This window comes from Lissotriton vulgaris, chromosome 9 (assembly GCF_964263255.1).
Source record: "Lissotriton vulgaris chromosome 9, aLisVul1.2, whole genome shotgun sequence".
Lineage (NCBI taxonomy): Eukaryota > Metazoa > Chordata > Amphibia > Caudata > Salamandridae > Lissotriton > Lissotriton vulgaris.
Genome location: NC_141697.1, coordinates 1,143,801,732 through 1,143,815,787, shown reverse-complemented (window position 1 = coordinate 1,143,815,787; position 14,056 = coordinate 1,143,801,732). Strand labels below are relative to the sequence as shown.

The window sequence follows — 14,056 nt, the reverse complement described above, 5'->3', positions numbered from 1 at the left end:
GCAGACGCACTGTGGACCTTTCTTATATCCTCCTCCTTCCGTATGAGAGGAAAAAAACTAAAGTAGGAATCCAAGATGGTTGCTATCAATGTTATGTTATGTTATGTTATGTTATGTTATGTTATGTTATGTTATGTTATGCTATGTTATGTCATGTTATGTTATGTTATGCTATGTTATGTTATGTTATGTTATGTTATGTTATGTTATGTTATGTTATGTTATGTTATGTTATGTTATGTTATGTTATGTTATGTTATGTTATGTTATGTTATGTTATGTTATGTTATGTTACTGGTATTTGTTAAGTCGACGATCACTAGTTGGTTTCTTGCCGCTGGTGCGGGGTCTAGTAGGTTACATTACTGTTGAGCAAGGCATTGATCATACACTTGTCTGAATAACCAGGTTTTAAAATATTCTCTGAAATTCATGTAGCATGGTGATGTTCTGATCTCAAGAGGGAAAGAGTTCCAGATGTAAGGTGCGAGGACTGAGAATCTGGAACTGTCCATTCTCTTCTTTTTAATCTTAAGTGTCATCAGATAGTTCATGAGAGCGGATCACAACGTACCTTTTGGAGTGTACTTCTGGATTCGATATGTGATGAAGTCAGGGGCTTTTCATTAAGAGTTTAGAAGAAAATGTAACCAGTTTTGAAATTAGTCCTTTTGTCCACCGGCAGCCAATGTAGATCTTTCATCAAGGGAGTGATATGGCACTATGTAAGTTGTCAGTATATTAATCTTCCTGTGTGATTTAGATAGGCCCACAAATAGGGAGTTGATGTAGAGCTATAGGAGTAAGGAATTTGGGAATTATCCTGATTCTACGGACCAGTTGAGAGTATGAGGAGATCACAGATCTTAGTTGGGGCTTCATAGAGAGTTCATCATCAATATCCACGCTGAGAATTTTTACAGATTTTTTGGGTGGTCATGGGCGCTCCCATCTCGGGAGGCCAAGAAGATGCAGTCCAGTAATCAATCTTGTTTTTGGTGATGGTGATTTCTGTATTGTCTGAGTCTAATTTTGGGTGGTTGTTGCTCATCCAGTTGCGGATGTACAGCATTGTGTTTTGGAAGATTTCCTTTGATTCAGGAGAGTTGTCAATACTAAAGAGTAGTTGCATTTCATTTGCATAGTTGTAGATTGTACAGTTCCTATTTTTGAGCATGTAAACTAGGAAAATAATAAATTAAAAAGATGTAGAGAGAGGGTGAAGCCCTGTGGGACTCCACACTCTGGATGGACTTTTGATTAGTTGATGGGGGTCACAGGGACAGTTTAGGAAAGGTCCTTTAGGATGGAAGTAATTCAGTCAAGCACCGGTTCCCACTAAGTGACTGCCTCAGCACAATTCAATAACCAAACAGAACAAAGAAAAGATAAGCCTGATGAGATACCCAGGGAAATAGCCTAACCTTGAATTTCTAATGTCTACAAGAAACACACATTAAACTAATTTAAAAACATTCACAGTTAAGCTATAGAAATAGAGCTGCAGACATAAGTGTCTTGTACTATGCAAAGTAGGAAATTACATGGAGCATGCAGGATGTCATTGATTTCCTCCTCCTTCCATATGAGATGAGAAAGACTAAACGAGAGCCCAAGATGGTCACAGCTAATGACAAAATGAGCCATTTGAAATGGTTATTAATTTAACTTAATTTTTAAAAAGAACTATTTAAACAAGCTTTAGTAATCCAAATAGGTCTGACCTGCATTTATAGAACTGACTGGAAACATTTTTTAAAGCCTGCTGCTTGAAATAATAACAGAAATAATTGTTTTCTTTATACAATGCATTTATGGCATGAAAAATGTAATGTGTTTTGATTCTTGGATTTTGAGATTTAAACATGTCCTGCATTCATTGCAGTTCAAGCGTTTCCCAGGTGGTGGAATGGTTATACCAAACAGCCAATAGGATGAAGTGAGAGAGAAACTTCTCTCACATCTTCCAGAGCCACAGTTGAGACTTAGTATAGTCTACAGACTTGGTAACAATAGGTCTTGCTGACAGTTGTGCTCTTAAGTTGGAACTAAAAAGAGTGTGCTTTGGGGAGTATCATATTTAGTTAATTATTATTGCTCTTAAAAAATTGTATTGTTCTTTAGGAACGATAATGGATTATTTTACTTTAGTTTTGTTTTAATGATTGTAAGTTAAAACATTACAAATAAGAAATACAGTTAGCTAAAAGAAAATACGGAATATAATTAATTTAGTACAAATGCAGAAACACTAAAGGTCAGGGTTGATTCTAGGTTAAAATAGTTTACCTCAGTATTACCACCCTTGACAGTTTTATGGTTAAATGGTGAAAATAAATAAAAATTAATAAAAATAAAAAATAGAAGGCTAGGGTAAGCGATAAAAAAACAATCATTTAAAAAACATAACATTAGCATTAAAAGACACAATTACAGGAAAATAATTAATTAACAGAATGCAATAAATTACAGAGTTGTAAGGATGATGTTATGGAGTTCAGGCAGTTGTAAAACCTATTAAAAATGTATTTTGGTGATTTAGTGTCCCGTGATGTACTATTCTTGATGGTAGCCACTAAAAGAAACACAACCACAAAAGAAACAACGTTTTTCTATAGTGGGATCTAATCCTTACTAAATTATCTTATGTAATATTTGTGTGCTCATCCTAAATGATTTTTAATTGTTGTGCTATTTTGAATACATGTTCATGATTTGTTTCAGTGATGATGGATCTGCAACAGGATACTGTTATATAGCTCCAGTAAGTAAAAAAACATGTCAATGCCTTTCTTATCGATGAGGTTCAGGAGAATAATATTTAAATATACACATTATTCTTACATTGTAAAATTAGTGATGAAAGCAGTCTTCGGTAATTCAACTTCAAATTTTGCCTCCCTGGAGCCATTAGCCCTGTTGACCACTCTGCTGGTAACAATGTTATGGGCAAATCGAGAGGTCACCTTGCAGTCCACATGCATGCTGTAGATATCAATGCCATGCTGGGAGAAAAAATAGATGAATTTAACAACTCTTCATTCTAAGGAAAACATAGATTTGACATTCACTGATTTTAACGAAAATATTACCAGAAAATAAAAAAAATCAGGTCAAGCATAAGCATTATAGAACATCTTTAACATACATTTAAAAAGAGATTATATAATTAAGAGACACAACTCTCCTTCATAGGCTAAACTAAGGATTCTTGAATGCCCACACATAAGTATTTAAAGGGAAGAGACTAGAGAATTTGGGGCCCGATTCACAGAATGAACTTAAGACCCAATCTTAAACTTACTCCTATTTTGGTATTCACAAAATGCACTTAATACTTTTGGCATTCACAGAATGCAGTTACTACTTTTGGTATTCACAGAATGAACTTACTACTTTTGGTATTCACAGAAGTTAGGATTTTGTCTTAAGTTTGTCTTAAGACAAACTTAAGACAGACTTAAGACAGACTTAAGTTAGGATTTTGTCTTAAGTCTGTCTTAAGTCTGTCTTAAGTTTGTCTTAAGTTCTTCTTAAGATAAAATCCTAACTTCTGTGAATACCAAAAGTAGTAAGTGCATTCTGTGAATGCCAAAAGTAGTAAGTGCATTCTGTGAATACCAAAATAGTAGTAAGTTTAGGATTGAGTATTAAGTTCATTCTGTGAATCGGGCCCACCGACACTGTGCGGCCAGATTTGCTAAACTCTTCCAAGCGAAGCAAGGCAACACAATGGCATAACTGAGATTTACTAAGCCACACAAAGCCACCTTGAGTGGCTCTGCATAGCTTAGTAAATCGAGAAGAACCTAAGCCAGCGCACATCGCTGCTTTGCATCACTTTGCACTGGGGAGGCGCGTCATGCATCTACTCATATGGATTTTGAAGCAAGCCTAGATTTATTATGGGGTTGTAAACCTGGAATTGCGCCAAAATGGTGTGCCTTACCTACAGAGGCCTAACAAAGAGAAACATCTTCATTTCTCCTTGGCATTTTCTCTTCGTACATGTGCTGCATCCTACAGCACACATACAAAGAGGAAATTGCCTCTGAGGAATGTTTTAGTGAAGGATAGTGTCCCTTTCTGATAAAATAAAATCCTATCTGTAATACAGGTACCACTGCATTATGGCGCAAGGGTACCTGTGTTGGCGCTAGGCAGCACTCAGTGCACCAGCACAGGGAGAGATCAGAAAAGCATCATATCTCAGTAGATATGGCGCATTCCTTCTCTCTCCCTGTCACACAGTGCAGCAAAACAAGCTGTGTTGCCTTACATTTTGATAAATCTGGCCTGTGATCTCTAACATTTCAATGGATACCAAGATAAATAGGCACTTAGCCCAATATTCCCACCAATCTACACATCCTTATACGGAAGCAAGTTCCTGTTTGCAGCTGAATCATGTTTGTAATGTGGGCACTAATTGTGCCTGCATGCTGTATTTTGTATCCCATTCTTGGTATAAAATTTAGAATTGTGGGGTAATAGATCACCTCCTATTTGCCACATACTTTTACCCTCTTATGTGCCCTAAAGACTTCTTTACATTGATGACATACAATTTCCATGCACATATTTTCTTCTGAAATTATTACTGTCTCTATAGACCAGTAAAGTGTACTTTGTATTTTATCTATTATTGTTCTTTCACCTGCTGTCATTTTCTTCTTTTGTTCTTCTGCTCCTCAGTAGCTGCCTGAAATCCTTCTCACAATCTTTACCTCTATAAATCTATTAATCACTTTAGACCTGATTAGGATGATGAGCGAAATTATGTCCGCCCACCACCCTATCGGAAGCCGGATCAACCAACCAGCCGTCCGTGGTCCCTCCATAGGGATTACGATGCGACTACCTGCAATCCGGTCAAACGTCTATTCTTTGCATTGCAGCGGGTGCTGCAGCTACCCGCCGCAAAGTTAAAAATGCGCCCTGTACATATCCCTGCACTACATTGCAAGCACTATGCGGCGCCTGCCCCAGGGTGCAGGGGTATGTTGGCGGCACAATAGATGCCCTCCAGTGCCTACATCAGAAGGGCAGGGGGGAAGTGGGGCCTGCAATGGGCCCCCAAATTCCCTTTTCACCTGCTTGTTCATGGCAGGTTAACTGCCATAAACAGGCGGGCGGAAAGGGACATCGTAATCCCTAAGGTGGTGCCTGGTAGCCACCGCCACCATGGTAACCAGCGGGCTCCTTGAGCCCACCGGATGTATGGTGGTCAGTCTTTCTGATTCTTTGTTCCCCCATGGTAAACTAGCTTATTCTTAATTGGTACTTTAACCTAGGTGTAAGACCCTAACACATGGTGTACATAGTGCTTCCGGGGCCTAGAAGTTAAATGCCCCATGTGTACCGCAGCACTTATTGTACCTTCCACTAGAGTGGCAGTGCAAGCATGACTCAGACCTGACCCTGTAGCCTGGTGCAGTGCAAAACCTGCAGTACAACATGCTAAAGTAATTTTGTCTGGCAGATAGAAACCTCCCTTTGTATTATCATAAAGTCACACCTATGTTAGCCTTGTAGCCACAATGTGGGGTGCATGCTATTTATGAGTGGGACAGGCAGCAAATAATGCTGTGTTGTGTGTTATCAACAAGAGGAAGAGGGGGCAAGGGGCAATATCCACTCACTAGGAGTGGGAGGTCCAGCCGCAGCGTATGCCCCAGAGGATCAAAACAAAGGATGCTGAGCTGTTCCTCAAGTGGAGAACGCTATGCGCCACAATTCTGTTCTGGTGCCCCTGGTCTCAGTGAGATTACAGTTGGGCATCCATTTTGTTAGATGTAATGCCCTCACACACCCTTGCACGTGTCATGCTTCATCATCTGGGCTGCTCCTCGTTGGGTCGGCAGTGCAATACTCAACGGGCTCACCTCAAAATGGGGCACTTTATCGGAGATCTTTTATCCAACAGCTGTTATGTGAAGTGCTGGTGTGGGGCCCGAATTGTGTAGACAGTCAAGTGAGTTAAAATAAGGCTGGGAGTACCTAAATAAAACTTTTATTCTGGAGGTCTCCTGTCTTAATTAAAAATTGTGAAGTGGCCAGCACTGGAGGGAATATAATGTTCCTATTATAGTGCTGGTCAGTGTGTATTTGTACTGGTCAACATGTTTATCGCGTTTATGTAATTCTACTCGCAATTCTTCAGGACCTTCGGTAGTGATGTGTCTACACTAATGGATCTAAAAGGATCCAGTAGGCTAATCTATGTGTCACAAGAAGCGTGTCCTAATTGTGAATCTTGGGATCCAACTGTAATGAAAAAAGAGGGCATAAAAACGACAAATGTAGGTTTCCAGAACATATTGGTGGTGACAGCATACGTTTCTCCAGAACACGTTGATTTCGTTCAACTGACGTGTTCAGTGATTAAAAGGTGGTATCTAAAAACATATTTAAGACAACTTGTTCAAAGTGAGTAAGTCATGTGCAGCATGCCCCTGTGGATATACACGCAGAGTTCAGGAAGATTGATTGGACTCACTTATTTCTTTAAAGTGCCAGGCCTCATCAGTACCCGGCGGTCCACACAGTGCATTAAAAAGAGGCTTCCATCAAGTTAATGGCTGTGTGTAAAAACCAGATGATGAAATGTGTTCTACCATCTCATGTTCATGGTTAAATGTATCTAGACCATTGTCTGGATGCCGGTAGCATTGTTTATCGTGGGTCTGCTGTGATACAAAGTTGCACTTAAGGGTATCAATATGTGTAATCATCGCTCTGCATGGAGCTGAGGCTTGTTCACCACTATTGTTAACCCATGGTGATGGTCCTGTTGTTCGGGAGCTCTATAACGAGCATGTTTGTAAGTAATGTTGTCTTTATCATTTCGCCCTGTATTATGTCTATGTGAAGTTTCTGGATTCTGCATAAATTATCACTCCGCGGTCAGATTTCCATTTTAAATGCCCATTCTCTAGTTGAATGGGCATTTAAAGATGATAAAAGCTATTTTCCCTGTAAAGAGGATTTGGCTGTTCCATAGAAAAACACTGGGAAGCAAGATTAAATATTAATTGTGATATCTCCGTGTTGGGAGCAGCTAGAGATATGATTGAACCACTATTTCTAATATTTATTAAAAGCCCCCCACAATGGTGACGATGGATTAATAAAACATATAAAAGAAATGTAACATTTAGAGAGTTACCATTTCCCTAACTGAATCTCCTGCAGGCTAATTCGCATTAAAACTCAAGTACTTGCCCAACCAGGATTAGACCTGAAGAAGTGTGAAAACTGCTCCCAGAGCAGTGACAAAGATATTGGCTTAAGGAAACGTTTTTTGTTCACCTGTCAGGAAAGCCTGATGGGTTGGCCCAGGTATTCCATATACTTCAAATTGGCATTCAATGTTGCATGTAAATGTTAGGAGACACTTAGAAAGGCCCTAGGGTTTGTCCTCCTAGGGGCAGATGTATCAACACCCTCATTTGTGATTCTCAAATAGTGATTTTTTAGAAATCGCTATTTGAGAATTGCAAATTGGGATGTATGTAAAAAATCGAATTTTTTTAGCGATTTCTTAATATTTCTTAATTGCGATTTGCAAATTGCAAAATCGCAATTAAGGAATAATTTCCCATTAATTTCTATGGGCCAGGAGGCCCATAGGAATGAATGGGAAGTTATTCTCAATTTGCGATTCGCAATTTAAGAATCGCAAATTGAGAATAATTTCAAGGGTGCAAGGGTGTCATGAGGACACCCTGCTGCAACCCCGAAATTTACATGTGTGCCCATATGGCGCACATACATGCCCTAAGGGCTGGTATGAGCGCCACATGGCACCTTTACAAATGCCAAAAAGTGCATTTGTGACAGTAATCGCAAATTACCACCAACTACAAGTTGGTGGTAATTTGCGATTTCTTAATGTGAAATCGCACAACTTGGGTGCCTCATACATAGCATTTAAAGAATCGCAATTTGCGATTCCTTAAATGCTGACGCAAAATTAAGGAATCGCAAATTTTGCGATTTCTTAATTTTGCAATGCGATTTTCTTCATACATCGCATTTTCTGGATTCGGACGAAGGCTCGCTATGGTGGAGTTCCACACCTCCACGTAGCACCTGTGAGCCGTGCTGTGACTCCTCCCCTCCACGAGGTTGTTCCTGATGGCGGCGGACACGAAGAGCGGGCAGCTACCTCTACCAGCGTTCGGATTCCCTGTCTTCGCTTAGTGGCCAGATTATCAGCTGGAACGGCGGAGCGCTGCTACCCTGCTGGCACTCGGATTTCCTGCTTCTTGTTTAATAACCGACGGCCAGATTGACATCAGGAGCGGTGGAGCATTACTTTTCCGCCGGCATTTGTAGCTGATGGCAAGATTGCAAGACTGATGGCAGGAACGGCAGAGCGCTGCTTCACCGAATATCAAGCGGACCAAGCGTATCAAGCGTTCTGAAGCGCTTTTTTGAAAACCTCGTGTCTACTTAAGCATCAAACACGACAATCTCCCCCTGTGTTGCTGTAGGTGTTTGCTGAGGCTGCAGAGACTGTTCAGGGGGCGAACCGATAACTAAAGCGACGAAAGAGGCGGTTGTAGAAGCCATAAACGGCCAGCTGGACGTGTTGTTTCTGACTTTGTGCGCTCTTTCTTCCCTTTTATTTTGTAAGAAGAAGCAAAGAAATGACCAGTGTATTTACCGTTTGGTAAATAACGAATCGGGATTCCTAACAGACATACACTGCATATTTGGGATGATAATTAGTGGCTCGGACACATAAAACAGTAAGCCCTTTTTTCATTTTTTTTTTTTTTTTTTTTTTTAATTGGTCGTGTGCTGCAGCCTGTAGTGCTGGGTTGAACCAAGCAAGGAAGCAAAGGGGTGTTTTGTCCGATTTTTCAGCTCCCATCTGTTCATAATAAATCCAAGACTAACTAAAGACTTAGTTTTCTATCACCTTCGAAAGCCACCAGCGTGAGCACAATGGGGAAACTACTTAATGCTCGTCTTAAAGCCAGACAACGGCGACAGCAGGCAAAGGAGGCAGCAGCTAAATTAACAGAAGGAAACTCCTTGAAGGATGATGATTCAGCACATTCATCTGATAATTCTGAGGTCGAGGACTTGCTTACAGACAGTCTGGTTCAATCGCAAATGGGAGATAACTTGACCGAAGCTCACCTTAATGATTTACCCCATACCCATGAGTCCTCTCATCCACCTCTGCCGCCACCACCTATTCCTTCTGTGGCTAAGCAGTTCCCCCTGTTCGCAAAAAAAGTCTCACCTCTCTCACCTAACCTGGTCCCCTCAAAGAATTCACTGAACTTGGACGCATTACAAAATCAATCGAATGGTAGAATTACTAGAAAGGATCCGAGCATAGCTGCGACTCCGTCAAACTTGGCATCACACACCAATGCTACACATGACTCAAAGCAGACAATCGATATTTCTGATGATAAAACGAAAGATACATTAAGTGCAGTAATGGTGCCACCTCAAGTCACCGACATGGGGGCAGGAGGTGGGGTAGGAGGGGGGACAGGTGGGGGAGTGGCAGACCCCCTTGGGAGTCTGCTTGAGATGAATACGGAAACAGAGGGAGAGATGCGGATGACCGTGAAAGATATGCTTAACCTGATTCTGGATGAAGTCAGAGAAATAAAAAGGTTGCAAAATGCAGAACTCTCGGCAATCCACCAGAGACTGGATAAAATGGACAAAATCGAGGAATTAGTATCTACTTTTCCAGCCCGCTTAGTGGAAGCAGAAGAGCGGATTTCAACACTGGAGGATCAAATGGTCGAAGTTAAAAAAGACTTTAAAGGGACTACAAAAACCACAAAGGCTCTTGAACTAAAACTAGATGAGTTGGAAAACTATAATAGGAGGTCCAACTTACGTATCGTAGGAGTTCCTGAGGGAATTGAGGGATCAGATACATTGGTATGGGTGACCTCTTTTCTCCAACAGGGGGTGATACCGGAATATAAAGGAGACCTCACTATCACAAGAGCCCATCGGGTTCCTGCTCGACCATTTCCGAACTCTACCCTTCCGCGCACTATTGTACTAAATTTTGCAGATGTTAGGGTAAAGGAACAAATATTGTCTAGGGCAATCAAACAAAGACAATTCCCTGTGAATGCTACAGTGAAATGCCGAATATTCTCAGATATGTCAGCTATTGCAGCCAGACGTAGGAAAGAATTTGTAAAGATGCTCCAGTTATTTAAGGCTCAAGGTGCTCAGGCGACGATAGCACAACAATCTAAACTTAGAGTTTTGATTAAGGGTAAATTCTATCTACTATCCGATATTGAGGAAGCACAGGATCTTTTTCACAAGATATAAAATGTATAATGGTGATAGAACAGTGATAGAACGGTTTAATTCTTTATCTACCTTTTTTTTTTTTTAAACGCCATCATGGCTATAGTCTTTGGTTTTGGGAGGGAAGGGAGGAGCACGGGTCTGGGGGTCAGGGGGTGTTTCATCACTACACCCCAAGGTTAAGGGGAAGGGTGCTGTGACAAGCGTGGGGGGAGAGGATAGAGAGTTAGTAGGGCGCCACATGCAGGGGGGAAGGGGGGAAATTAAAAATGTGTTCTTGGTGGAGAGTTGTTTTGTCATGTTGTCTATGTTTGATGATTAGTATGTTTTTCAATCAAGTAGCAGATGGTTGTGAGAAGTCTGGGGAAATAAGGGATGAACATTACGTTATGCGCTCTAACCATATGTTTGTACTATGTCTTAGCTTGGTTTGAAAATTATTTCTTTTAATGTTAACGGCCTCAATAATAAGAAGAAAATGAGGGTAATAGAGGCATGGCTTCTAACAGAGAACCCTGCAGTCATTATGATACAAGAAACTAATATCGCAATCTCTAAAGCAGATACATTTTCCATGTTTAAAGGCTGGGCTGACTATAGAGGTTTCTCCTTCTTTTCAGAGTCACAGCGGGGGGTTGCACTCTTTTTTAATAAGAAACTAGAGGCAGAAATAATTCTTACTGAAGCAGATAAACAAGGTCGTTGGTGCTGGGCTAAATGTAAAATTAAGAATAGACCTTCACCCATTACTTTTGTGAATTTCTATGCTCCCATTAACGATAGCCCTCTAAAATATGAAGAAATGTTTCAGTCTCTCCTTATGGTCAACAGAGATCTGGTTATTGGAGGGGATTTTAATATATTGATGAACCCACAACTTGATTCAACCTTGGGCAGAAAAAAGCAGTCTAAACCCAAATCTCATCAGACTATACTAAATAATATGAGGACCTTAGATCTAGCTGAGTGTTGCCGGTTAATAAACCCTCATAAAAGAGAATATACGTGTTGGTCGGGGAGGCACAAGTCATTTTCTCTTATAGATTTCTTCCTAATTTCTTCATTACTGACTAGTCGGGACCATAAGTTTTTACATAACGGCTTCTCCGATCATGCAATGCTTGTCTTTGAAATTGAGCTAGATGAAAGGATTAATGTTGTGAAACGTTGGGTCTTTAATAAATCCTATTTGAATGATGAACCTTGGGTTATGTCTGTCCCGGCGGAGATCAAGGATTTTCTAGAACGAAATATGGGGACAGCGCCAGTCCATATTATATGGGACACCTTGAAAGCGTTTATTCAGGGCATCGTTATAAGTAGGGATGCAAGGGAAGCAGCTATATTTCTAGATACAAAAAAACAGCTACAGCAAAAAATACAGGCCTTAGTTTATCAAAATTATTTTAATGCCTCGGCTGAGTTAAAAAATCTATTAAGCTCCGCAAAACGTGAACTGAGTGCTCACTATTTTTCAAGAAGTGAGGAAATCTTTTATAGGCAAGCTCAGAAAACCTATGAGCACAGTAATTTCACCGGAAAATGTTTGGCATGGCAAGTAAAAGAACAAGCCGCAGCTAACCTGATTCGATCTTTAAAATCCCCAATTACCGGAGTAGATACCTCAGATCAGGCGGAATTAGGGGCAATTATGTTTTCCCATTACGGGAACATCTATTCTTCCTCCCATATTTTGGATCAAGTTAGTTTAAATGAGTTTCTAGATAAATACTCCCTTCCATCTTTTTCCAACCACTCAAGATCAAGAAGTAATGGCATCTTTTTTTTCTATTAAAGAATTGGAGTTGGTAGTTAAAAATCTGCCACACGGTAAGGCTTGCGGCCCAGATGGATTTCCGGCTGAGTTTTTTATCACATTTTTTGGTTGTCTCTCTGAAGTACTTCTTTTATTAGTAAATTCAATGCTTCAGGGGGGACTTATCCCGACATCCTTCTATGATGGTACAGTGGTTAGTTTTCTGAAAAAAGGAAAAGAAGCAAAAGACCCAAATTCTTATAGGCCTATAACTTTATTAAACTCTGATTACAAAATTATTACAAAATTGCTTTCTCTCCATTTTAATAAGGTTGCGTCACAGTTAATTCATACAGATCAGAATGGATTCATCACTGGCCGTCAACTGCTCACTAACACACATTATTTAGTAGAGGCACTAGATTTTTTTGAAACACGTAAGGTATCGGCTTTAGTTCTTCTTTTAGACGCAGAAAAACCTTTTGATTTAGTAGTTTGGGACACTCTTTTTTTCATTTTATATCGATTTGGTATACCTTCTCAAGCCATTGCTTTAATTAAAAATCTGTACCAGGGAGCAAAAGCCCATATTCTAATTAATAAATCGATGGTAGGGTCAATCCCAGTTCAAAGAGGAACGAGGCAAGGTTGCCCTCTCTCCCCTACTCTTTTTGCTTTTTTTATTGAACCTTTAGCCTCTGCAATAAGAAAAAGTAAAGATATTTCTCCACCGATAGATGGTATGGATAAGATCAAACTGTACGCAGATGATATTATGCTTTTGTTGAAATACGATATGCTGTTGCAAGAACAATCTTTTTCCATTTTTTCACAATTTGAAGCATTGGGGGGGGTATCGTATTAATAAACGGAAAACTGAGATTATAATTTGCGGTAATATCAATCCGGACTTGCATCCAGATATTCAGAGATGCATAACCAATAAACCCAAAAGATATCTAGGGGTTTATTTTACATCTTCAGTACGCGATCTAAAATAAATAAATAAATAAAATAAATAAATAAAAATAAATATATGCTCAATTTTGAACCCTTAATTAGGAAAGTGCGTGCTATGCTCCTAAAATGGGAAGCACTGCCTCTATCCATCTTAGGTCGAGTGGCATTAATTAAAATGTCAATACTCCCACTTTTTAACTTTTTGTTTTCTACCATCTCCTGTTCCCTTCCTGGCTATTTTTTTTCAAAGATTGAATCCCTTTTTTCAGCCTTCGTTTGGGCAAAAAAGACCCCACAAATAGCTATAGAAACCATATATGCAGATAAGGAACACAGTGGATTGGGCTTACCAAATTTGAAAGATTATTACTATGTATATTTTGTACAGTACCTCTCGAGATTTAAATATCCAGCACTTAGAGATGTATTATTTATTAATATCTTTTTTGATGTAATCTGTAAAGAATCAAAAATACCTTCTCCACTCGCGATTTTCAAATCACCCAAATTAGTCAGATATAAGACTTTGCGCTGGTTTCTCAAAAAGCGAGACGTTATGCTGAAAAGGTACTCACTCTCTCTCCTGACCTTAGTAACTCCATTAAGAGAGGCTGTTTTTGGATTGGGGACCAGATTAGAATCTGATATCAAACACACTTGGGCGAGATATGGGTTCATTAATTTATCTAATTTTATTAAAATTGAAGCTTGGTTGACTCCCGATGAGATGTCATTGTTAATACGTGGTAATTTTCTCCTCATGGGCTCATACGCAGTGCTGTATAGGTTAATGAGTAATATTGATATAACACAAATAAGTCAGATCTCTAACTTAACAAATGATATCTTTTGGTCCCCAGTATTCAAGAGGGCGGGAGCATGGAGGAAAAGTTTGGCGGAAAATAGGGAGGAGGATTTAAGTGCCAAAGCGATAAAAAAAATGGCAGAAGCATGAAAACTTCAATTTAAAGGAAACAAACTGGAAAACCCTAAATAAATTACATTTCACAGTTCTTAGAGGTGCCAACTGAA

At 39.7% G+C, this 14,056-nt stretch overlaps 1 protein-coding gene across 4 annotated transcripts in view; it reads right to left on the bottom strand.

Moving 5' to 3' along the window:
• LOC147692932 (inter-alpha-trypsin inhibitor heavy chain H4-like) overlaps positions 1-14,056 on the bottom strand; it is a 563,260-nt gene that overhangs the window by 540,967 nt on the left and 8,237 nt on the right. For all 4 annotated transcript variants that reach the window (XM_086939190.1, XM_086939191.1, XM_086939192.1 and 1 more), the window contains exon 2: positions 2,845-3,005. In XM_086939190.1, the coding sequence (XP_086795316.1) occupies positions 2,845-3,005 (161 nt within the window). The remainder of the gene's footprint in view (positions 1-2,844; positions 3,006-14,056) is intronic.